This window comes from Adiantum capillus-veneris, chromosome 21 (assembly GCF_014529385.1).
Source record: "Adiantum capillus-veneris isolate H3 chromosome 21, ASM1452938v2, whole genome shotgun sequence".
Lineage (NCBI taxonomy): Eukaryota > Viridiplantae > Streptophyta > Polypodiopsida > Polypodiales > Pteridaceae > Adiantum > Adiantum capillus-veneris.
In genome coordinates this window covers 2,170,167-2,196,511 of record NC_140951.1, presented here as the reverse complement: position 1 = coordinate 2,196,511, position 26,345 = coordinate 2,170,167, and the positions used below count along the sequence as shown (strand labels likewise).

General features: G+C 46.9%; 1 protein-coding gene across 2 annotated transcripts in view; it reads left to right on the top strand.

The window, feature by feature from the left end:
• Positions 1-26,345, top strand: part of LOC147430454 (PHD finger family protein) — a 57,204-nt gene that overhangs the window by 13,603 nt on the left and 17,256 nt on the right. For both annotated transcript variants that reach the window (XM_086493082.1, XM_086493081.1), the window contains exons 3-5: positions 3,190-3,275; positions 3,374-3,650; positions 3,746-3,807. In XM_086493082.1, the coding sequence (XP_086349208.1) occupies positions 3,190-3,275; positions 3,374-3,650; positions 3,746-3,807 (425 nt within the window). The remainder of the gene's footprint in view (positions 1-3,189; positions 3,276-3,373; positions 3,651-3,745; positions 3,808-26,345) is intronic.

Below are 26,345 nucleotides of genomic sequence, written 5' to 3'. Positions count from 1 at the left end.
GGCTGAAAACTGAAAACGCTAATGGTTCTTGAGGTTCGATCGTGGAGAATCTGCAAAACGCTAGGGTGTGATACAGATGCAAAAACGCTAGGGCTGAAAATCTGCAAATATGTCGCCGGTTGTTCTGCAAATGCAAAACGCTAGGCTTCTTGTTGAGTCTTCTGTCGCCAGGAATCTGGTCCAAAAACGTTGGCTGATCTGGTCCAAAAACGCTAGGTGGTTGCTGTGGAGCAAAAACGCTAGGGCTTGGGGTTCTGCTGAGAAGTTGCCTGTTGAGCGAATGCTCCTGCTGCCTCTTCTGCCAGAAAGTGCTAGCGCTAGGTTTGCTTATATACAAACTTAGCAAAATTGCCCTATCTACTTTCCAACAAAAGTCACTTAAAAATAATAAGTGAAAATGTCAAAAATAGGGAAAATAGGTCTATGCACTGTAAAAATGCTACTGATGGGATTTGATTGGAATCTGATGGTCATGCTGTGTGCAACCAGAGGATATGCATCTAAATCAAGTGTCTGGACATGCAGGGTTTGCGAACAGACTCACAAAAGTGCCAGAACACTTCTAAATCTAGACTGACTGGACTGACTGAACCCTTGTCGTGCTGTAGCTTGTCCACGGACACATAGGGTTGGATGTGTCACGTGACATGCACATCCTGCTTACTAGAGGTTCACAAGGGTGCCAGGCTAGGTCCTACGCTAAGACTGACGCTAGACTGTAGCAGAAGCTTGTCGACGTGGCGCAAGTGCAATGCGCACGTGACATGATGACCATCCGCAATCCCGCGTTGAGAAGGATCCAAAGGTGCATGAAATCAGCCCCGAAGGTGCTTCGTCTTGAGGAGTTACCGTAGCGACAATCATCATTCGAGTCAGTAGAGTCTGCATGTGTGTACATTGCATTTACGCAATCAAAAGCAAATACCACATCGGCAACGGTGTGGGGGCCCCTTGAGAGGGTTAGTTGGGATCCCATCGGGTATCATTTCAGCGTGCTGTAATTTCTTGCCAGGTTTAGGAAACTGCTCTAATGCGCTGGGGAAGTCATCTATTTCATGGGGATTTTGTTTCTGAAGCCTTCTACTATCGTTATGCTACCAAAATTGGGCTAGAGTTTTCCATTTTCAGCCCAAGAAAAGTGGGACATCACGTAGGAGTTTACAGGTTTACTCCAAAGCTTAATTAGAATAAAGAAATACCGAAAGGGGCGCCAACCTTTGGGGCCAACGCGATGTCACTGTCTACTTGGGGGCACTCTAGCTGCCAAGTCGTGGTTTTTTTGAAGTGTTGAATTCCCGTCTCAAGTTTATTCGGAAGTTCCTATGTGTTGTGAAGTACAGGTAAAGTTAATCAAAGTAAAGATTGGGTGTAAACCAAAGTCTACTGCCCTTTCGTGAGTCTACTGGCCGGTTTCAGCTCCCATCGCCGGAGGAGGTTGCACCAGAGGATTAGATCTATATTGGTGAGACATGGGAGACGCCCTGTGCAAACTCTCACCATGGAGGACAATGACACGATCATGCAGTGGCCGATGCGAGCCCTCTCCGGATTTTGATACACACATATCCACCATTTTGTATCTGTTCTTTGAGATACACACCCACATTTTGTATATGTACCCCTCAGGCTCTTGATACCCACCTTTTACAACTCTAAAAGTGTTTCCATTTAGTTAGTTTCTTTCTTTTTATCCAAACCTTGTATCAGATTCACTATGATGTAACTCTTTGGTCTAATAGGTCATTTTGACCTTTAGAAGATGTTAATATAACATTAACATTTCAATTTCAATTTCAATCCCCCCCTCCCCCCCCTCCTTGCGGCCAAAAAAAAAAAGAAAACCCTCAGCACCACCACTACCAATTTTTTTTTTTTTTGTTGTGTGCTTATTTTACAGCCAGTACCCTCATTGCTCAATTCTTCAACAGGGGCTTGGTTCAGGGTTTCCCTGACACTCGGATTATGCATACTATAGTGCCTTTACACAAGGCAAGGGACTGCGTGGACCAACTATAGGACGATCATAGTTGGCCAAATGCTGGTGAAGGCCTATGGGGCACTTTATGCGGAATGTGTGGGTTTTGAGGCTGTTGAATGCTGTGAAAAGTTTGCCATGGTAGGTGAAGGTTTCATCATAGTTGGCCAAATGCTGGTGAAGGCCTGTGGTTTTGAGGCTGTTGAATGCTGTGAAAAGTTTGCCATGGTAGGTGAAGGTTTCATGCCATTTAGCTATAGTGGCCATGTAATAGCTTTTAGCCTCTTCTTTGTAGGTTTGTAGTAGTATTCATTTCTAGTAATTAGCTTACATTAGGACTTAAGAATTTGTTCCTTTAGAAGTTGTGTGGAGTCTGAATTTATGATTAAGTCTTTGAGATGTCTTATCCTTTTTAGTTTAAACTCGAGTACTTGCTCCAAGTTTTAGCCAAGTAAGTTGCTTCAACTTATTTTGTGTATGCCTTTTCTAAAATATTTTAAGTGAAAAATGGTTTGTTTTATCTAGTTTTGTTTAGTAGCAAATAAAGTGATTTATTTATTTATTTATTCTTGTTTTCTTGTGTCCCTTGCTTTTGTAGTTTTGTGAGTGTTTTATCCCCTCTTTTTATTCGTGAGTTCAGACTATTCCGAACTTATGAAGGTAGCTTTTAGTTCTAAATTGAAGTCCATGTCACCTGATGCCTTTTCAAAAATTCACCGGATAGGTCTAAGATTTGCCACTGTATGAAATCCATTCATGAGTGAATTGCAATGGCTGAAGGCTACCTTCGATTTGAGGACCAATCTGAGACTGTTGCACTCTCCACACGGTCTGAAGCCGGTTGGAGCCTTTGGGAAGAGATTTGTATTTACTAAATGAAGTGGTAACCATTGGAAGATTATAGGCCATCCTTTGTGTTTCTGCCAGTAGAATCACTTCAAATGGACTAATAGCTCAGTCCTCTTCTGGAACTGTAAGGATCCAACAATCTGATTCTCACATGGGCTGAAAATGGTTTAGGCCTTTGCGAGTTCTGTACCTTGTTTTGCGAATTCTGTACCTCGTTTTTCTTCTCTTCATGTGACAAATATCAGTTGTTAATTTTTCATACTTATTTCAAATGTAACTAACGTGCCGTGTGGCAGTAGCTATGTATTAGTAACTACTGTGTGACTCTGTAGCTACTCACCTTGTTCTTTCATTTACACTTGCAGGTATGTGTGCAACAGCTTTTCATCCTCTCTGTGCCAGGCAATCAAACCTTAGAATGGAAGTGTCTAGCAAGGCAAATGGCAATGAGGTGAGGAATCTGTGGTCCCTGTATCTATGTGTGCACTAGTCTCTATTATACCCTAGACCTTATTAGCAGTACCTATTAACTGCCTGGTTCTTTTTCAGATCGATTTGCGTGCTTTTTGCTCCAAGCATACATCTCTGAATGGCAAACCAGTACTCAGCACTCGGTCAGATGGTGAAATTGATTATGACACAGTTGATGCCAATGGGGGTACTGTAAATAAGAGTTGCTCAAACAAGGCTGGCAAGAAATTGAAGGTAGCTATTAGCAGACGTGAAGATGACTGTGTCTTGGCGGGTGCTGTAGCTGACAGTGACGGACCTACGCAGAAGAGGGGAATAATAATGAACGGAGGACTGAGCATTAATGCCATGAAAGGTGGTTTTCATAGAGGAACTAATTTATGTATAGGGATAAGTTACTTGTGGATTTTCTCGTGATCAGCAATTCATGCTAGTTGGTAATGCGTGCAGGTTTGATGGGGAGACGGAGCAGTACTGTGATGGATGTTGATGCCATTCAAATGAAAAAAAATGTGAGGCTTTTTCCCTATCGCAAAACAAGGAAATTTAATCACCGCCAGTCTAATTTGTTCTGGCCCCTGGGCTAATTGGCCATTTTGGACAGCATTCTTCTCTCTCTCTCTCTCTCTCTCTCTCTCTCCCCCCCCCCCCCCCCCCCCCCCCCCCCCCCCCCCCCCCAGCTTTCAAACTAATCTCCTTGAAAGAGGGCAAAAGCACACACTAGCTCACGTACACAACACATACATATCATGCGCACAAAAAACTTCTCTCTCTCTCTCTCTCTCTCTCTCTCTCCCCCTAGCTTTCAAACTAATCTCCTTGAAAGAGGGCAAAAGCACACACTAGCTCACGTACACAACACATACATATCATGCGCAAGAAAAATGGCGGCGCACTACATGGTCACAAGCAAGAGGATGACAGCCATCGAAAGGGAGTTGAAAGAATGCAAAGCCCACATGTATGAGTGGAAGAAAGAGAAAGAATTTAATTCTTGAATGGAAAAAGAGGGAGGAACAGGCGAGGGAACTAGAACGCAAGGAGTTCCGGGATGAAATTCAAGCTTTAAAAGGTAGCATCTCAGCCCTTAGGAAGGAACTTGACGAAACCAAAGAGGGAGGACGCCTTGAAGATGGAGAAATTCAGCCATCAATGATCGATGAGCTGAATAGTATACGAGCACAAGTCAAAGAAATAAAGAAGGAAGGAGAAAAGAAGACCTCATGGGTGGAGGTTCTCTCCAAAACGCAAAAGAAGATGGATGAGGCTGAAAAATGGATTGAAGTTGTCAAGAAGGGAAAGGGCAACGAAATCCCGACTACACCTGACATCATCAACAAGACACTTGAAGAGGAACAACGAAGAAGGGTACGCGCTCTACACGTGAGAGTGACCGGCCTAAAAGATTCAGATAAGGTGGACCAAGAGGTGAAGAGCCTCATGTCCATGATGGGGGTGGAGAAGCCCTCGCACACACAAGCTTGGAGAGTGGGCAAGAAGAGTGAAGGTAATGGGGAGAGTTCAAAAGGACGGGCTCTCATTTTGCGCTTTCCCTCCATGGAAGAAAAGAAAGACTTTTTAAAGAAGAGGCCAACCCTCAAGAAAACAGGTATCTTTTTAGGAGATGATCTTACGCTCTCACAGCTTGCACATATGAGAGAGGTCATGCCAGAGATTATAGCAGCAAGGGAGAAGGGAAAGTTAGCTTTCTACAGAAATGGACGAGTAGTGATTACAGAGCACCGCTCTACATGACGGTGCGAGACCTATGGGACCACTCTCAGGATGGCGGTTTGGAACTGTAATGGTTCGTATAGACTTGATGTGGGAGCCTTTGAGGATAGCTTTAGAGACAGAGACATTGTTTTCTACTCAGATCCAGGACAGTTGATGCCGCACATATCAGGATACAGATGGGAGACAACTTGCCGGACAAGCACCAGATCTGCGCATGCGACTAGAGGATCAAGAGGTGTAGCAGTTCTTTTCAGAGAGGAGCTCCAACCACTACTGCACATAGTTCGGAGAGATGATAAGGCCAGATACTTGTGGGTGAGGCTGAGGGTAGAGACTGGACGTTTCTTGTACATCGCCATATGCTATTTTCCTTCCAGCACTTCAGTATATGCTTCACCTAGAGGATAGTCTCCCTACTCTGTACTTGATGATGATATCTGGGAGTTCTCCAGAGATGGAGACATCATACTCTTGGGGGATTTCAATGCCCGTACAGACAGCTCACAGACGGTCTTCTATGACACCTCAGAGGAGATGCTTAGAGAGCTAGAGCCAGAGGAGATGGGACTTGAGAGATGCTCACACGACAGAGAGCATACAGAGTATGGGAGATACCTGAGGGAGATGACGACTACTCACAGTTTAGCCATACTGAAAGGCTTACCGACTTTCCCATTGTCTACAGGTTTTACTTGTTTTCCACACAGGCATGGGTCCAACACTGTAGACTATGTTCTGACACATCCGAGCTTTATCTCTCACATTCAGGATTTCACAGTGGGGCCCAGGCTTGTAGGGATAGCAGTAGATCATGCACTTTTGACATTATCAGTCTCCTTTGAGTACAGTACATCTCAGGCCTCACGGGGTGGTAGACATCCACGCTATACTTTTACACCAGAGACTGACTCAGTCTATGCAGAGGAGATACGTAGGCTTTTATGCACATTAGAGCCAGTATACACAGTGGAGGAGATCACATCTATGCTGACAGTGACATTACATGGGGCAGCGACAAAGGCATACCCACACACTCAGCCTGGTCAGAGACGTCGTTCTGGGCACATGCCTCAGAACAGCTGGTATGATGAGGAGTGTCGACAGAGTAGAGCTCAGATACAACGCGAGCTTACATTGGGAGTGATCACCTATAGACAGTCTCGTATTGCTACACGACAACTAGTGCGACAGAAGAAGCGAGCTTTCTTGGCCCAGATGGAGCAAGATTTATATCAGCTCTTCCTTAGTAGAGATTCAGGAGAGGATTGGCGTCTATTCCATGAGCAGTCTCCCCCACCAGTGATTACTTCTACAGAGATATGGGGGCAGTATGCAACATCTTTATACACTGTACCTGGACAACCACCACTACCAGATCCACCACAGCCATGTCCGGCTACGAGCACCTTCTTTACCACTGAGATGGTAAAGGAGGTCATTGACAGGATGAAGATCAGACGGGCACAGGATCATGAGGGTTTGGTAGCAGAGCACATTATACATGCTTGGGATTTGTTGGCAGAGATGCTTGCACGGTTATTCAACCGTGTCATGTGTGAGGGCTTCCCTGAGTCTTGGAGATTATCTACTATTGTACCTATCTTCAAGACAGGAGATCCCACAGTGCCGGGGAATTACCGTACTATCATGGTAGGACACACATTGGCACGTTTGTTGGGGTATAGGCGTCTGTGCCTTGCCCGGCCGCCCAGAGTCTGGGCGCCCACTGACTTGTATACCTTATACATAGCATAAGTGTATAGGGGGTTGCTCACTCTTTGAGTCTCCCCACCCATATCTGTGTGTCGTGTGTCTCCTTCTCTCTCTCACTCTCCGTCTGTGGTGCTCCCCGATCCCCTTCAATTGGTATCAGAGCTATGGTGACCGCGGAGAGCACGACGGCTTTGAGAGCTTCGAGGCGATAGCTCGCTCGCTCTCGACGGTGGAGTTCGATCGCGGAGTTTCACGGAGAGCGATTTTAGCTTGAGGAGCATTGTCTTTGGAGCTTAGGAGCTTGGTGTGGTCAAGCTTGGTCGAGGAGGCGGTTGTGGCTTCCTTGGTGAGAGGAGCTTTTGAGCTCAGTGGAGCTCGTTAGAGAAGTGCTCAGCGGAGGAGAGCTTGACATTCGAGTGCTTGGATGCTGTTGTGGCAGAACTCTTGCGTTGGAGCTTGCATTGAGAGGACATTGCATCACGCAGAGTGGAGCAGGAGCAGGTTCAAGACTGTGTGCAGCTCGTTTTTGCCATTTTCGGGCTCTAAAACGCAGTTTTTTGCGTAGTTCCGTCATACAGAGTCAGATCTACATGATCCAGGAGTCTATTTCAGGGTTTTGACACGCTCCGGACGCGATGGTGATGTCTATTTGCTGAAATTATGCTTTGAATTATAGCAGGTACAGCAGCAGGTTTATTTGTGCACTTTCGGGTCCCAAAAACACTGTTTTTGGTATATCACACACACACGGAGTATTTTCTGCAGCAACCAGCAAATTCATAGGTGTACACAGGTTTTTGGATATGCATTTGTCCAGAGAGCCACTCATGCGAGAGTGAGCTATGTTGCCATGGTCTTGGCGGTTTATGTATGCCATATATGGATTTGTGTATTTGTTTATGGCTGAGATTATTTGAGTGGTACTCCGGCAAGAGCGGGTATGCTCATATGTATGACTTTGTGAGGTGATTCCGGTCGAGTTTATTCCCGGATTGGCCATCGTGGCATATATTATTGTCTCTTTGAGGTTTACTGTTGAGATTTTGCTCCAGTTACAAAGGAGACTTTGCCAAAATTTTGTCAGATATTTATGCGCGATTAAGTCATATTGACTTGTGATTTTGTGCAAGGTTTTGCACGGTTATTGGTTCAACTTTGCATCAGGTTTTGAGCCATATTTGCAGACTTTGGTTGATGCGATTCGAGCCAGTTTAGGGCTGATTTGGTTGACATTTGCTACTCATTGTTGGTTGCTCTTTTGAGAGCATTATGGCTGATTTTTCATTTGACTTCCAGCGTGATGGTCTGACACAGTTTGATGGTGTAGATTTTGTTGCTTGGAAGGAACATATGCTTGTTGCATTGACGGATTTGGGGCAGGATAAACCCTTGCGTGGTTTATCGGCGAAGCCCAAGTCTATGCGTGATGATGATTGGCAGGATCTTGATGAGTCGGCAATGTCTACGATTCGTTGCATCTGGTTGAGTCTGTTGACTGGCAGGTCTCGAGGGAGACTACAACTCATGCTTTATGGCAGAGTTTACATGCTATGTACGCGACATCCATGTCTACAGGGGAGTCTGGTCCCACTTCTATGTCCATGGGAGAGATTGATCCCACACGCAAGTCTCGACGGCATAGAGACTTGACATGTTGGCATTGTGGACATAGAGGGCACATTAGGTGTCGATGTTTCAGGCGTTTGAGACAACGGAGGCGACAGATGCGTGATGCAGATTTGGGCATGACAGATGCTAGTGAGATCAGTACGGTGGTTACTGAGTATGCTTGTGACGTTGATGTCACATTTACATCTAGCTTGTCTTCAGACGATCTTATGTCTACGGATTGCATAGGTAGAGTGGGACAACTCTAGTGAGTCACAGCAGGATGAGTTATCAGAGGTGATGAAAGAGATGACTCACATGGATGCTGAGATGTCGGCTATTGTGGAGTCATTTCTTGATATGCTTATGCCAGAGCTTGATGCAGATTCAGGACAGATATGCATCCATCCTTGAGCATAGGCTGAGCAGTTGGGCAGAGATTATGGGCATACGGGCACCTGGGCAGGTTGGTTTCAGGAGGGGTTTCTCCACACTAGATCACGTCTTTACACTCAGAGCTATCATTGAGGAGGGTCGAGCACATGGTAGACGGATATACTGCAGCTTTGTGGATTTTCGCAAAGCTTTTGACACAGTACCGAGGGCCAGATTGATGCGCCGACTTATAGAATTGGGGGTACCCATAGAGCTGATATGGGGGATTATGGCATTGTACAGTTTAGTGATGGGCATGTACGCACATCAGAGGGGATATCTGACATAGTTCACTCCACTATCGGAGTGAAACAGGGATGCCCACTGTCCTCTACTTTATTTGGTATGTATGTTGATGAGGTCTCTGATTATATTGACAGAGGAGGAGATAGAGGTGCTCAGCTTGCTGGGACATGGATCCCTCTTTTATTATATGTTGACGATATCGTGTTGATATCAGACTCACCAAAGGGTATGTAGAGACATTTGGACGCATTGCATAGTTTTGCAGAGGATAGTGGATTGTCTGTCAACCTTGGTAAAACCAAGGTCATGGTATTTAATACCACGCCACAGTGGGTTAGGAGATCAGCACCTACTTTCACATATGGGCAGGACAATACGGAGTACACTGATGCATACACATATCTTGGGGTGGTCTTTAGTGGACCGAGGTTCACACTGAAAGTGGCAGCAAACACTAGATTGACTCGTGCCTATGCAGCCCTAGGCGGTTTAGAGAGGATTTGTTCGCAGGTTCAGTTCCAGGAACCTTGAACAAAGCTATGGCTTTTTGACACTTTGGTCGCTTCAGTTATGCACTACGGGGTTCAGGTTTGGGGGTCGTCTGTTGACGGTGCTGGATGGAGTAATATGGAGAGACCCTTGATATCTATGATTTCTAGGCTGATTAGAGCCAAGGCCTCAGTCCCACATGACATCATATGAGCGGAGCTGGCTGCCCCACCTATGGAGGTTGAGGCTCTCACTAGATCAGTATCATTTGTACACAGCTTATGGGACACCACTAGGGACAGGTATGCCAGGCTTGCTCTTGAGTCATCTAGACAACTGGCATTACAGGGAGATACATCATGTTGGTATGCACAGATGAGCTCATGGTTTTAGAGGCACGGTTTCAGCATGGACAGGCTGCCCCCTTTCCAGTATTCTCTTGATGCACCATCTTTGGCTCTACACAGATGGAGACTACTAGACTCATTGGGCAGGATCTTATCGAGCTTGATAGCAAGAGGACATGGATAGAGCCAGCACGGGAGTTGGGTACGAAGAGGGTTTTCTATAGAGAGCATCTTCTCCAACTCACGACAGACGGATTTGTCACACGGCCCAGTTACATGGACACACATCAATCTCATGGGTTACGATGTGCTATAGGCCAGATTCGCACATCTTCACACCAGCTTGGGATTGAGACAGGTAGATTCAGAGGCATACCAGCAGACAGTAGGATATGTCAGTGATGCCATGCAGAGCCAGAGACAGAGTTTCACTACATATGTCGTTGCACAGTCTACTATGAGATACGGGGACGCTTTCATTGTTTATTCAGAGATGGTTTCGACTCGCTAGATAGAGTCATGAGATATCAGGATCAAAGATGTCTCGGATTATTCCTACTTGAGATATAGAGACATAGAGACGCTCTATGGAGTGGGCAAAGACAGAGACAGTCCCAAAGACGCATCTCAGATTTCTTCAGTCTGAGTACCACAGAGGCAGAGGGGACACCACCATCACAGAGCTCGGTTCCCACCCATACACACACCAGCGGTACTCTCATTGATCGATCTATAGAGCTAGGGAGATCGAGACGGCCGCGACTGATGAGGAGGGGAGCCACGCAGCACCGGCAGAGATTGCGGCAGAGGATCCACAGGATTCTAGCACGACACCCAGAGTGTCGATCATGATAGGCTTCATGCTACAATTATATTTTAGCATGGTGACATTTATCCCCACTTTGTACCTTTATGGCATGATACCATTGATCAGCCTACCAGCCACCCATAGGAGTCGGTAGCACTCCTATCAGTTTCCTTGTTTATAGTTTTCTTTGTTTGTACCCAGACTTGGTACTAGACTCATCATTGTAATCAGTTAGTCTCATAGGTCATTTTGGCCTTTTGTAGACGTTAATATATCATTTCATTTCATTTCTCTCTCTCTCTCTCTCTCTCTCTCTCTCTCTCTCTCTCTCTCTCTCTCTCTCTCTCTCTCTCCGTGCTCGCTGCCTTGCCTACCTGCGCACTCATCTGCTCGTCTGCCTGCGCGCTGGACTGTTCTTTGCACTGCTCATTGCTTGCTGGGGCTGACCCTGCGCACGGCTGATTTCTTGTGCCAGCAAAACCCTAACCCCCCCCCCAAAACCTCAACCCCCAATGCCGACTCAAGCTAGAGAAAGAGGTCGAAGGTTTGACCAAGGAGAAGGAAGCATGGAAGAAGAAGGAGAAGTGGGAGGAGAGGAGAGAGAAGGAGAAAGAGGAATGGAAGCAAGAAAAGGAAGAGCTGAAGGAGAAAATCAAACTCCTTTCGCATCCCTCACCCCCGAAGAAGGAGAGATCAAAGCGGAAGCCGAGGAAGCCCTCAAAGAGGAGATCACCAAAGCGCTCACGGCGAGCATCGACGACAAATTGGTGGCCACCAAGGAAGGATGGGTCGAAGCAGTCAAGAAGAATAACAAAAAAGAGGCGAGAGCGGAAGCCCAAATAGATGAGGCGCTAATCGTACACAAACATTGAGGAAGAGAAGATGTGACAAGCCCGTTGCCTCAATGTACGAGTGACAGGCATCAAAGAAGAGGAGGGGTCCACACCCGAGAGTGATGGGAAAGCTCTATGTATGAAGCTCGGGTACAAGGAAGACGAGGAGCTACCCTTCTCCAAAGCTTGGATTGCCGGAAAATACCTACAAAAACGAGCCCTCGTCCTCCAAGTCCCCTTCCAAGAGTCCTGAACCTCATTCATTCGAAAGAGGGCCATCTCGAGAGGGCTAGAAGGCCGACCTATCTACCTTGACGACGACCTCACAAAGATGCAACAAGACCACCGCCGTGCATGCATGCCAGTCAAGAAAGCTCGCAAAGAAAGAAGGTCGTACCGAGATGGTAGGGTCATCGTCGAATGCAAGACCATCGTATAGGGACTCGTGGCCTATGAGACACATGAGGAGATTCACATTGCGGTGGGATCTATGAACACACCCAGAGAGACTTGAGGAGGTGATGAGAGGACGTGACCTCATTCTCCTGAGAGAGACACATGAGAGCCCAGAGCGGAGTCTACCGAGGATCCATGGATTTTAGTGGGAGTCCTCACATCGAGGGAGTACTCGTCAGCACACTACACGAGGGTTGGGTGGGGTAGCTATACTCTTCAGACAGGGATTCCTGAGCAAGATACGGATTGTTGCATGGGACCCGAAGGCCCGCTTCCTTTGGATTCGCTTTGAACCATCATGGGAGAGGATCATTTACATTGCCCTATGCTACTTCTCCGCCTCAAGCTATAGATTTGCTACTACAGAAACAGAGAGGCATGGGGAGGACATACCATCCCCATATGCATGCGTACAAGATGAGGTCATGGAGTACTCTACATTGGGAGAAGTTTTCCTTATGGGAGACTTCAATGCCAGGACATGTTATGACCAGTGTGAGACATACGAGATAGAAGACCCGGTGGCACTTTTGCGACATACAAGGAGACTGCCATGAGAGCTTCAACAGACACGGCCCACATCACAGAGTACGGCCACCATTTGCTCAGATTAGGCTCTCAGCACCGTCTCGTTATTTAACGGGATGGCCCACTGGCCCACTTCAGGAGGGTTGACGTACATACCACATGGACTTACAGAGGGGGGAGGGGGAGGGGAGGGGGCGAGTGTGGACTACATCATGTGATCTAGAGAGGCCACCCAACTACTTAGCTCTTTCACCATCCCGCCCCCATCCCTATTGGAGCCGATCACACCTATCTTGCACTCTCCCTCACTGGAAATACCACACCCACGACACGCCCCCCCCACACACCACGATTCATTTCACTCATGAGCTAGCCCCCTTATACTCGGCAGAGGTCGAGAAGGGACTCCTTTTACTCCACCGGTCTACACCACTATCTGTGCTCACCTCCCACATCACATTTGTCTTTCAGACACCGGCCATTAGCTCTTTCCCGTGCTCACCTCCCACATTACATCCGTTCTTAAGACATCGACCATTAGCTCTTCGTATGGAAGGTTTTATGGGGAGGGTTGTGGATCGGGATGAAGGTTCTCACAAGGAGAATTGCTGTTGGTAAGAGGGTCTTATGTGAATTGTTGTTTGCATTGAAGATATATATATATTATATATTATATATATATATATTATAGAGAGAGAGAGAGGAGAGAGAGAGAGAGGAGAGAGAGAGAGAAGAGAGAGAGAGAGAGAGAGAGAGAGAGAGAGAGAGAGGAGAGAGAGAGAGATATGAAATGTTATATTAACGTCTTCAAAAGGCCAAAGTGACCTATGAGACCAGAAAGTTACAATGTGGTGGATCTGATACAAAGTCAGAGTAACAAGATGAAAAATGACAGAATGACAAAATAAAATACTATACTATGGAATCCTAAACTGCTAGATGTGAACTAAGCTGCTAGCTGGGATAGCTAGATCACAAGAGATCCAACATCGGTTACTGGCGGATCTCATCAATCTCCTCCATGGTCAGTAGTCTGACCGAGCGTCGTGCATGTCGGGCCAAAGTGATCCGAATCCTTTGATGCAGTCTTCGTCGATGCTGTGTAGTCCTTCGCAGTCGTGGGCGTCTGGATCTCCCAAGCTCCGTTGCTTGGTCGATCAGTGTGCCTCCGGTGTGAGGCGACGAGCTCTGCTGTGGTAGTAGCTCCTCCGGGTGTCCAGTGGCAGCTCTAAAGAAGTTTGTGATCTGTCTCTGAGACTGGCTAGCCTCTCCTCTCATTAAGCTCTCTCCGTGTCTGCGTAGCTCGAGCAAAAACAAACCCAAGCATCTCTGATCCTGGTAACGCATGACTCTGGAGAGTGGTCCAAAGCCCTCTCTGAACAAGCAATGGAAGCGACCTCGTATCTCGTAGTAGACGGGGCAGTGGTATGTGTAGTGCAACTCTGTCTCAGGCTCGATGTCACAAAGGGGACATGTCCTGGCATCTGCTGGTACTCTGCTGTATCTCCCAGTTCGATCCGCAGCTTGTGTGAAGATGTGCGTATCTGGCCAATAGCACATCGTATCCCATGAGATGTCACGTGAAACATCCAACCCGATGTGTCCGTGGACAAGCTACAGCATGACCAGGGTTCAGTTCAGTCAAGTCAGTCTAGAATAGAAGTGATCTGGCACTTTTGTGAGTCTATTTGTAGACCGTGCATGCCCAATCACTTAGTGTAGATGCATATCCTCTGGTTGCACACAGCATGATCATAAGCATTCCCATCAGAATCCATCAGTATCCTTTAGGGGAATTTTCCAGTGCATTTAGCCTATTTTACCTATTTTTGACAGTTTTCACTTATTATTTTTAAGTGACTTTTGTTGGAAAGTAGGTAGGGCAAATTGAGTAAGTTTGTATATAAGCAAACCTAGACTAGCACTAAATGGTAGAAGAGGCAGCAGGAGCACCTTGCTCAACAGGCAACTTCTCAGCAGAACCCATCAAAAGGCCTAGCGTTTTGCAGATTGCAGGACCTAGCGTTTTTCCCATCAAGATGAGCCAACGATTTGCTTTGCAGATTCCGGCGACAGCAAGACCACAAGCCTAGCGTTTTGATCCCAGATCTTCACCGCCAGAAGCTTCAACACCTAGCGTTTTTGGAGACCCAGCACCTAGCGTTTTTTACAGTTTTCAGCATGGCGTTTTCAGCATTGAAGCACCTGCATATTCAGCCCTAAGGAGTAGCAAATTCAGCCCGGAAAGACCATCAGTTTCAGCTTTAAGAACCTCAGTTTTCAGCCCTAAGACTTGCTGATTTTCAGCGACAAAGATCATCAGAAAACAGCCCCAAAATCAGCATTTTTGGACTCGTAGCAGTTTTCAGCCCATAGCGTTTTTGGACAGCAGATACAAGATTTCAGATTTCAGCCCTTAGGTCGGTGTCGTCATCCCGGTCGTCATCGTCGACATAGCCTAGACTTGCATCAGTCCCATGCATTCAGTTTGTACCAGATTGTGCAATCATAAGTAGACCACTCTCGCCGACGAGAGTGGGGCCTTCGGAGGAGGGTTTTACAACGTCTCTAGTGTCGTATCTGTCTTCTCTCTCTATCTCTCAGTCTCATACACTTTCACGCACAATGTCCATTCACTTGTTTGTGATCATAGCATTCTCATTAAGAACGGAAGGCTCTACCTTCCATAAGAACAAAAGGAACCTTGAGCACAGTTTGGAGCACTCATCTTGAGCAAAGCGCAAACATTTAGTCCGTTGCACCTTACATGAGACAAGTGGGTGTCTATGTATCTGGGCCTCGTCACAAAACCATCCTCTGTAAGCTGGAGAAGATGCTCTCTGTAGAAAGCCATCTTCGTGCCCAGCTCCTGTGCTGGCTGTATCCATGTCCTCCTTGTGTCTAGCTGAGTCAGGTCCTGGCGGATGAGCCTGGTGATCTCGGACTGTGTAAGAGTTAGAGAGGGTGCATCCAGTGAGTACTGGAAGGGAGGCAATCTATCTATGCTGAACCCATGTGCCTGAAACCATGACGTCATCTCCCCATACCAACATGCTGTATCTCCCTGCATGGCTAACTGTCGAGAGGACTCAAGTGCAAGGCGGGCATATTTGTCTCTGGAAAGTGTCCACATGCGGTGTATGAAGGAGACAGATCTGGTGAGCGCCTCAACCACTAGTGGGGGGGTAGCTAGCTCTTCTCGGACAATAGCACGTGGTACTGAAGCCTTGGCTCTAATGAGCCGTGAGATCATAGAGACCAGAGGCTTCTCCATGTCCCCCCATCCATCAGCGCGGCCTGTCCTCCTGTTATGATCCAATGAAGGTCCCCAAATCTCAGCTCCATAAAGCAATGAAGAGGCTACCAAAGTGTCAAAGAGCCACATCTTCGTCCGAGGCTCCTGAAACTGTACCTGTGAACACATCCTTTCCAATCTACCCAATGCTGCATTGGCTCTGGTCAATCTAGTCTCTGCTGCCCTCCTCAATGAAAATGCTGGCCCACTAAAAACCACTCCAAGGTAGGTGTAAGCATCTGTATACTCCACTGTCTCCTGGCGGTATGTGAATGCAGGCGCTGACCTCTTGATCCGGGTGGTATTAAATACCATGACCTTGGGTTTTACCAAGGTTGATGGACAAACCACTCTCCTGGGCAAACTCGTGCAAAGCATCCAAGTGACGTTGCATCCCCTTAGGAGAGTCCGAGATCAACACAATATCATCAACATATAACAAAAAAAAAAAATCAACACAATATCATCAGCATATAACAATAGTGGAATCCATGTCCCTACCAGCTGTGCACCTCTATCACCATCTCTCTCAATGTAGTCAGAAACCTCATCCACATATATACCAAATAGAGTAGGAGAGAGCGGGCAACCCTGCTTCACCCCAATAGTGGAGTGGACTGGTGTGGATAGACCCTCTGAGGTGCGTACATGCCCCACTATTGACCTGTATAATGTGATGACCCCCCAAATGAGCTCTGTGGGTACTCCCATTTGCTGTAATTTGCGCATCAATCTAGCTCTGGGCACTGTGTCAAATGCTTTGCAGAAATCCACAAAGCTACAATAGATCCATCTCCCACGTGATCTGCCCTCCTCAATGATGGTTCTGAGTGTCAAGATATGGTCAAGAGTAGAAAAACCCCTCCTGAACCCTGCCTGCCCGATTGCGCGTATCCCCTTCCTCTCTGCCCATCTACTCAGTTGCTGCTCAAGAATAGATGTGTACAACCGTGCCAATGTGTGTCCAATCATGATAGTGCGATAATAGGCTCCATAGGGTCTCCCGACTTGAAGATAGGTACAAAAGTAGATAGGCTCCAAGTATCAGGCAAGCCCTCATACATGGCACGGTTAAACATAACTGCTAGAAGCTCTGCTAGTAGATCTCTCGCATGTGTGAAATGCTCAGCCAGTAAGCCATCATGATCATATGCTCTCCTAGTTCTCATCCTGTCAATTGCCTTCCTCAACATCTCAGCGGTGAAAAAAGCACATGTGTGTGGGCATTGATCGGGGGGGTGGGGGGTCGGGAAGGGGGGGCTGCTCAGGAATTGTGTACAGAGATGATGCGTACTGGCCCCAGGCCTCTGTAGAAGTGATGGCAGGGGGGGGGGGGGGGGGGGGAGTGCTCATGAAAGAGCCGCCATGCCTCATGCGAGTCTTGACTCAAGAATAGCTGGTATAGATCCTGCTCTAGGCGAGCCAAAAATGCCCTCTTCTTCCGCCGCACTAGGCGTCATAAGTCAATCTCTGACTGTCTGTGAGTGACGTCTGTCACGAGGACGTGGCAATTGCTAACCTTAGTTGTTGGTTTCTTTCCAATGATTTTTGTTTTATTTTTGAGACCCTCTTTTTGAAGTTGCAAATGGTCGGACATTGTATGGCCAATGTGAACGGTAGTTTCACCCGCAGACAGGAAGTTGGTCGGCACTGGAATTCGTACAGTAAGAGGATGTCTAGGCTCATAGCAAGATCATACAGGTCCCCCCCGTCGCACTTAGCAAGTTGGTGGATACTAGGAAGTGAACTCAATAAAGGCATAAAGTCAAGGTGGGATCACCAACAGAAAGTATCCGACAGTTGGGCCACATTGCACTTTTGGATGCGGTCCCAATGAGGATAGATGGCCAGAAGACCAGCGGGAGCCCGACGGAAGCATCTCCTAAAAATTAGGGAACTGCTATTTTGGGCCGTGAAATGTGTTCGCGTCATTACCTTCGGTATGACCAAGGGAACATTTTAGTACTCTGCTGCAAAGTCAACTGATGCACCAGTTGAGAGATTTTTAAGCAGGAAACCCAATGCGGGGAAATTGCATGTATGAGTGCCAAGTGGCACTGTGTGGTCAATTTACCAAGTTTGGGAGAACAGAACCCGTAACTGACTTTCTGGAGCAGTTTTGGAGGCTGTTAACTTGGATTTTCAGCCATTTCTCTCCATTTTTGAGCTTCCCATGACTTTGCCTAGGTCCAAGGAGCTCATTTTCAGCATTGGAAGGCATCAGATGCGTGTTTACAGGGCTGTTTTGCTGCGTTTTCAGCGATACGCAGGTTTTGGCAGCCATGGAAATCTTCCTCTTTTTGCATCTATTTGTTCACAGATGCATTACAGGTCAAGGGCAGAAGAGGGGGCGCTCGATTTATGCTGGGAGGATGCTTCATTGACAGCCTGTCACAGGTTAAGAGCTATGGAGTGCTTTCTTTTCCTCGATGTACAGTATGGTGACGGGAGTGATGCCCCGCACGCTACATACTGCTCTCTCTCTCTCCCCTACGTGCAGTTATGTGATGCCCCACAAGAGGGCTACTCATTTGACTGATGTACAGTTGTGTGGGTTCATGCTTTTGTGCTGAGGCAAGAGCCTCCTTGAGGAGGAACAGGGGTAGCTAACTGCTGCTCCAAAGCAGGCACTGGTGAGGGTCATAACCTCACCGTACAGGTGCAAAATCAGCGCTGTGTATGCGTTGTAATTTGACTGTTTTTCAGCCATACGGACGCCAGGATCATTGGGAATCGTGCCCCACTGGCAAAGGACAGCTAGGGGACTGTTTGGGGCTGAAAACAGGGCAAAAACCAGTAAATACAGCGTGCTGAATTTACTGTTTTTGGACAGGAATCAGAGGGTATACGACAGTGCAAGCGAGTTCCAGCAGGGGAATTGGTTTCGCGCAAGTTTTGGGGCTGTTATGTTGCCGGAATTTGGCCAAATCAAATGGTATCTAGGTGGATACACGTGAAGGATTCCCAGGACCTTACCTTGTAATTTACTCTCCTAAAGAATAAAGAAATACCGAAAGGGGCGCCAATTTTGGGGCCTACAGGTTGTCGGCGTCTGCTCGGAGCATTCTAGCTTCCGAGCCGTGTGTGTGATGAAGTGTTAATTCTCGTTACAGGTCTCCTTTGCAAAGTGCTCTGTGTGTGTGTTTAAAGTAAAGAATTTCGGGTGAAAGCCAACGCCTACCGCCCTACGGGCCGGTTCCATGGTTCCGTTGCCGGGACATCAATCACTTTTTCCTCAAAGAGTGAGCCTGGATTGTTCAGGGTAAAGACACACAGTGCAGGAATACGGGATTACACTATGGCCGACAAGGGAAGGGAATTATGGAAGAGGGTTCCTCTTCACAGGACAGACAAGAAATTCCGCATGTTCGCCCTGCCAAAAAGTGGTCAAATTAGGGCTGATTTGCTGCTGCGTTTTAGGGTTTGCAAGTATGAACCAAGATGAGATAGGGAGAGGTCTCACGGTGGTAGATTGGCCACTAGATCTCCTGCGGGAGTGATGTGGGTCTGCCAGGTGACATGCTGCTTGTCGATTCTCTGAGGCGATTGCTTGGATTCTATGACGCATTGGTAAATCATCTTGAAATTTGAGCTTGCTTGGTCGTGGGTAGTACGCCACAGTGTTGGTGGAATTATGCTCGTTTGCAGAGGCAAGAGCCTTTTGCATACGTAAAAGTTAAGGGACAGGTTGCAAGATGCTATGGTGAAGTTCAAGAACTATCCACCTATGGATGCAAAGTGGATGGAAGAGCATGAACTGTCAGAGTCACCAAATGTATTGCAGCTTTACCTTGAGGCCTTTGGGTTACAGCCTACGTATGCCCCAACCCAATGTTTGCAAAGGAGGGGTAATGATAGAGCTAGCACATCAAATGTACTCATGGATTCAGTGCAACAGCAGTGTACAGTTTGACAAAAGTATGAAGGTCTCATTAAGTCATTTGTACATATGTTTTGACAGTCTTTCTTGCGGATACATGCGATGATAAAAGAGTGCTAACAACACAAGATCATCTATGGCATGTATTTATGGTATGCAATCGAGGACGTTTGCGATTTCAAGAGGGGGGTATGTCACGAGGACGTGGCAATTGCTAACCTTAGTTGTTGGTTTCTTTCCAATGATTTTTGTTTTATTTTTGAGACCCTCTTTTTGAAGTTGCAAATGGCCGGACATTGTATGGCCAATGTGAACGGTAGTTTCACCCGCAGACAGGAAGTTGGTCGGCACTGGAATTCGTACAGTAAGAGGATGTCTAGGCTCATAGCAAGATCATACAGGTCCCCCCCGTCGCACTTAGCAAGTTGGTGGATACTAGGAAGTGAACTCAATAAAGGCATAAAGTCAAGGTGGGATCACCAACAGAAAGTATCCGACAGTTGGGCCACATTGCACTTTTGGATGCGGTCCCAATGAGGATAGATGGTCAGAAGACCGGCGGGAGCCCGACGGAAGCATCTCCTAAAAATTAGGGAACTGCTATTTTGGGCCGTGAAATGTGTTCGCGTCATTACCTTCGGTATGACCAAGGGAACATTTTAGTACTCTGCTGCAAAGTCAACTGATGCACCAGTTGAGAGATTTTTAAGCAGGAAACCCAATGCGGGGAAATTGCATGTATGAGTGCCAAGTGGCACTGTGTGGTCAATTTACCAAGTTTGGGAGAACAGAACCCGTAACTGACTTTCTGGAGCAGTTTTGGAGGCTGTTAACTTGGATTTTCAGCCATTTCTCTCCATTTTTGAGCTTCCCATGACTTTGCCTAGGTCCAAGGAGCTCATTTTCAGCATTGGAAGGCATCAGATGCGTGTTTACAGGGCTGTTTTGCTGCGTTTTCAGCGATACGCAGGTTTTGGCAGCCATGGAAATCTTCCTCTTTTTGCATCTATTTGTTCACAGATGCATTACAGGTCAAGGGCAGAAGAGGGGGCGCTCGATTTATGCTGGGAGGATGCTTCATTGAGAGCCTGTCACAGGTTAAGAGCTATGGAGTGCTTTCTTTCCCTCTATGTACAGTATGGTGACGGGAGTGATGCCCCGCACGCTACATACTGCTCTCTCTCTCTCCCCTACGTGCAGTTATGTGATGCCCCACAAGAGGGCTACTCATTTGACTGATGTACAGTTGTGTGGGTTCATGCTTTTGTGCTGAGGCAAGAGCCTCCTTGAGGAGGAATAGGGGTAGCTAACTGCTGCTCCAAAGCAGGCACTGGTGAGGGTCATAACCTCACCGTACAGGTGCAAAATCAGCGCTGTGTATGCGCTGTAATTTGACTGTTTTTCAGCCATACGGACGCCAGGATCATTGGGAATCGTGCCCCAGTGGCAAAGGACAGTTAGGGAACTGTTTGGGGCTGAAAACAGGGCAAAAACCAGTAAATACAGCGTGCTGAATTTACTGTTTTTGGATAGGAATCAGAGGGTATACGACAGTGCAAGCGAGTTCCAGCAGGGGAATTGGTTTCGAGCAAGTTTTGGGGCTGTTATGCTGCCGAAATTTGGCCAAATCAAATGGTATCTAGGTTGATACACGTGAAGGATTCCCAGGACCTTACCTTGTAATTTACCCTCCTAAAGAATAAAGAAATACCGAAAGGGGCGCCAATTTTGGGGCCTACAGGTTGTCGGCGTCTGCTCGGAGCATTCTATCTTCCGAGCTGTGTGTGTGATGAAGTGTTAATTCTCGTTACAGGTCTCCTTTGCAAAGTGCTCTGTGTGTGTGTTTAAAGTAAAGAATTTCGGGTGAAAGCCAACGCCTACCGCCCTACGGGCCGGTTCCATGGTTCCGTTGCCGGGACATCAATCACTTTTTCCTCAAAGAGTGAGCCTGGATTGTTCAGGGTAAAGACACACAGTGCAGGAATACGGGATTACACTATGGCCGACAAGGGAAGGGAATTATGGAAGAGGGTTCCTCTTCACAGGACAGACAAGAAATTCCGCATGTTCGCCCTGCCAAAAAGTGGTCAAATTAGGGCTGATTTGCTGCTGCGTTTTAGGGTTTGCAAGTATGAACCAAGATGAGATAGGGAGAGGTCTCACGGTGGTAGATTGGCCACTAGATCTCCTGCGGGAGTGATGTGGGTCTGCCAGGTGACATGCTGCTTGTCGATTCTCTGAGGCGATTGCTTGGATTCTATGACGCATTGGTAAATCATCTTGAAATTTGAGCTTGCTTGGTCGTGGGTAGTACGCCACAGTGTTGGTGGAATTATGCTCGTTTGCAGAGGCAAGAGCCTTTTGCATACGTAAAAGTTAAGGGACAGGTTGCAAGATGCTATGGTGAAGTTCAAGAACTATCCACCTATGGATGCAAAGTGGATGGAAGAGCATGAACTGTCAGAGTCACCAAATGTATTGCAGCTTTACCTTGAGGCCTTTGGGTTACAGCCTACGTATGCCCCAACCCAATGTTTGCAAAGGAGGGGTAATGATAGAGCTAGCACATCAAATGTACTCATGGATTCAGTGCAACAGCAGTGTACAGTTTGACAAAAGTATGAAGGTCTCATTAAGTCATTTGTACATATGTTTTGACAGTCTTTCTTGCGGATACATGCGATGATAAAAGAGTGCTAACAACACAAGATCATCTATGGCATGTATTTATGGTATGCAATCGAGGACGTTTGCGATTTCAAGAGGGGGGTATGTCACGAGGACGTGGCAATTGCTAACCTTAGTTGTTGGTTTCTTTCCAATGATTTTTGTTTTATTTTTGAGACCCTCTTTTTGAAGTTGCAAATGGCCGGACATTGTATGGCCAATGTGAACGGTAGTTTCACCCGCAGACAGGAAGTTGGTCGGCACTGGAATTCGTACAGTAAGAGGATGTCTAGGCTCATAGCAAGATCATACAGGTCCCCCCCGTCGCACTTAGCAAGTTGGTGGATACTAGGAAGTGAACTCAATAAAGGCATAAAGTCAAGGTGGGATCACCAACAGAAAGTATCCGACAGTTGGGCCACATTGCACTTTTGGATGCGGTCCCAATGAGGATAGATGGTCAGAAGACCGGCGGGAGCCCGACGGAAGCATCTCCTAAAAATTAGGGAACTGCTATTTTGGGCCGTGAAATGTGTTCGCGTCATTACCTTCGGTATGACCAAGGGAACATTTTAGTACTCTGCTGCAAAGTCAACTGATGCACCAGTTGAGAGATTTTTAAGCAGGAAACCCAATGCGGGGAAATTGCATGTATGAGTGCCAAGTGGCACTGTGTGGTCAATTTACCAAGTTTGGGAGAACAGAACCCGTAACTGACTTTCTGGAGCAGTTTTGGAGGCTGTTAACTTGGATTTTCAGCCATTTCTCTCCATTTTTGAGCTTCCCATGACTTTGCCTAGGTCCAAGGAGCTCATTTTCAGCATTGGAAGGCATCAGATGCGTGTTTACAGGGCTGTTTTGCTGCGTTTTCAGCGATACGCAGGTTTTGGCAGCCATGGAAATCTTCCTCTTTTTGCATCTATTTGTTCACAGATGCATTACAGGTCAAGGGCAGAAGAGGGGGCGCTCGATTTATGCTGGGAGGATGCTTCATTGAGAGCCTGTCACAGGTTAAGAGCTATGGAGTGCTTTCTTTCCCTCTATGTACAGTATGGTGACGGGAGTGATGCCCCGCACGCTACATACTGCTCTCTCTCTCTCCCCTACGTGCAGTTATGTGATGCCCCACAAGAGGGCTACTCATTTGACTGATGTACAGTTGTGTGGGTTCATGCTTTTGTGCTGAGGCAAGAGCCTCCTTGAGGAGGAATAGGGGTAGCTAACTGCTGCTCCAAAGCAGGCACTGGTGAGGGTCATAACCTCACCGTACAGGTGCAAAATCAGCGCTGTGTATGCGCTGTAATTTGACTGTTTTTCAGCCATACGGACGCCAGGATCATTGGGAATCGTGCCCCAGTGGCAAAGGACAGTTAGGGAACTGTTTGGGGCTGAAAACAGGGCAAAAACCAGTAAATACAGCGTGCTGAATTTACTGTTTTTGGATAGGAATCAGAGGGTATACGACAGTGCAAGCGAGTTCCAGCAGGGGAATTGGTTTCGAGCAAGTTTTGGGGCTGTTATGCTGCCGAAATTTGGCCAAATCAAATGGTATCTAGGTTGATACACGTGAAGGATTCCCAGGACCTTACCTTGTAATTTACCCTCCTAAAGAATAAAGAAATACCGAAAGGGGCGCCAATTTTGGGGCCTACAGGTTGTCGGCGTCTGCTCGGAGCATTCTATCTTCCGAGCTGTGTGTGTGATGAAGTGTTAATTCTCGTTACAGGTCTCCTTTGCAAAGTGCTCTGTGTGTGTGTTTAAAGTAAAGAATTTCGGGTGAAAGCCAACGCCTACCGCCCTACGGGCCGGTTACACGTCCCCCAAAAGTAGCTCTCTCTGAAGTCTAGCTCTAGTGTCCCGGCGTTCCTCATCATACCACTTGTTCTGGGGCATGCTCTCCGAACAACGTCTCTACTTAGGCTGGGTATGTGGGTATGCCTCTGCTACTGCATCATGTAGTGTCTGTGTCAGTATAGTAGTAAGCTCCTCCAGAGGTCGCCCAAGATCCTCTTTGCACAGGCGTCTGTAGATCCCATCTATGTATACAGAGTCCGTCTCCCGCGTGAAGGTGTAGCGGGTAGGGGCTGCTGCCCGTGGCTTGTATGCTACACTAAACTGAAAAGAGATGGTCATCGACACAAGAGCATGATCCACTGCCACACCAATAGGTCTGGGTCCAACCGTGAGATCCAGATGAGGCTCGGCTGTGCCATGACATAATTCACTGTACTGGCTCCATGTCTGTGTGGAAAGCATGTAAAACCCCCCGGAGCGGGAAATCTTTGTAGGCCATTCAAGATGGCCAATCCATATGCAGTCCCCATGTCTATCAAGTGTCGTCCATACTCAGTGTGTTCCCCATCCTGTGATAGTCTGGATAGGCCCGTCTTGCAACATCCAACTCTCTCAGCATTTCCTCTGAAGTATCATAAAATACTGTTTGATGATGGGCAGTCCTAGCATTGAAATCCCTTAGAATGATGATGTCACCATCTCTAGAGAACTCCCATATGTCTTTGACTGTGCGGCGAGGATGTGCTGCGAGAAGGTGAGATCTGCGAGGTTCAGGGTTCTACTGCGGTTACTGATTGCTGAAAACTGAAAACGTTGAGTCTAATGGAGGTTCTGTCGCGAAGGTTTACAAAAACGCTGATGGCTTTAGCTTGAGGCAAAAACGCTAGGCTGAAAATGGTCTTGCTGCGGTGAATCTCCTAATGCTGGGGCTTCTGCTTCTTGCTATCGCCAGTAATCTGCAAGATCCAAAAACACTGGCTGATCTGGTCCAAAAACGCTAGGTTTATGCTGTGGAGCAAAAACGCTAGGCCTCTTGGGGGTTCTACTGAGAAGTTGCCTGTTGAGTGTGTGCTCCTGTTGCCTCTTCTGCCAGAAAGTGCTAGCGCTAGGTTTGCTTATATACAAACTTAGCAAAATTGCCCTACCTACTTTCCAACAAAAGTCACTTAATAAATAAGTGAAAAATGTCAAAAATAGGGAAAATAGGTTTAATGCACTCGAAAATTCCCTTGATGGATTCTGATGGAAATCTGATGATCATGCTGTGTGCAACCAGAGGATATGCATCTAATCTAAGTGTCTGGACATGCACGGTCTGTGAACAGACTCACAAAAGTGCCAGATCACTTCCTAACTTGACTGAACTAAACCCTGGTCATGCTCTATCTTGTCCACGGACACATAGGATTGGATGTGTCACGTGACATCCCCTCCTTTTCAAAGTGAGATACTGGTACCGAACTGTATGGCGTCGAGGGAGATCGCCAATAGCATTCGGAATCTCGAAAGGACTCTTCGCCGGCCCACGCTGAGGTGTAGGTCGTGCGATATTTGAACTTCATAAAGGTCTGCAACTCTTGCTTCTTTGGGCCGCACCGAAAGCGACACAAAGTCATCTGTAGCTCCTTCAATGCTTCAACATTGTCTATGGACGTAGGTCTAGCTTCTTCAAGAATCTCCAAGGCTGAAAATTCCTGAAACCACTTCCAACACAAAATCATGAACTTACCTATTCCATGTAAAGTGAGTGGAGAAAATCTCGTCTTCCTAAAAGACTGCGTATGCAATGTAGATAAACAACTAGACGGAGTGCCAACCCATTCATCCAAGACATGCAACAATGAGATCAAATCTTGTCTTTTTGATCTAAATCAATCAACTGTGGCAAAACACAACGGAAATGCCTATGCTTGATGCTCAATCTTTCTTGTGCTATTTCTGAAACTGTGTGGTGCCAAGGAAGAGACATTGAATGTGACTTCCTTGAATGCATACTTTATGAATAATCCGCATACATCCATGCTCATTCATGAGTGAATCGTGCTCTACGTACAATATGTCATTCCTAGGAAAAGGAATCACATAAAGACGCTCACTAAAATACAGGAAACGATCATGAATGAAACACTCGAACAATGCGTGCTGACTAATCATGCAAACACATAGTACTTCCTGTGGGGGTTCTTTGGACCTAGGCTCAAGAGCGAAGATCGG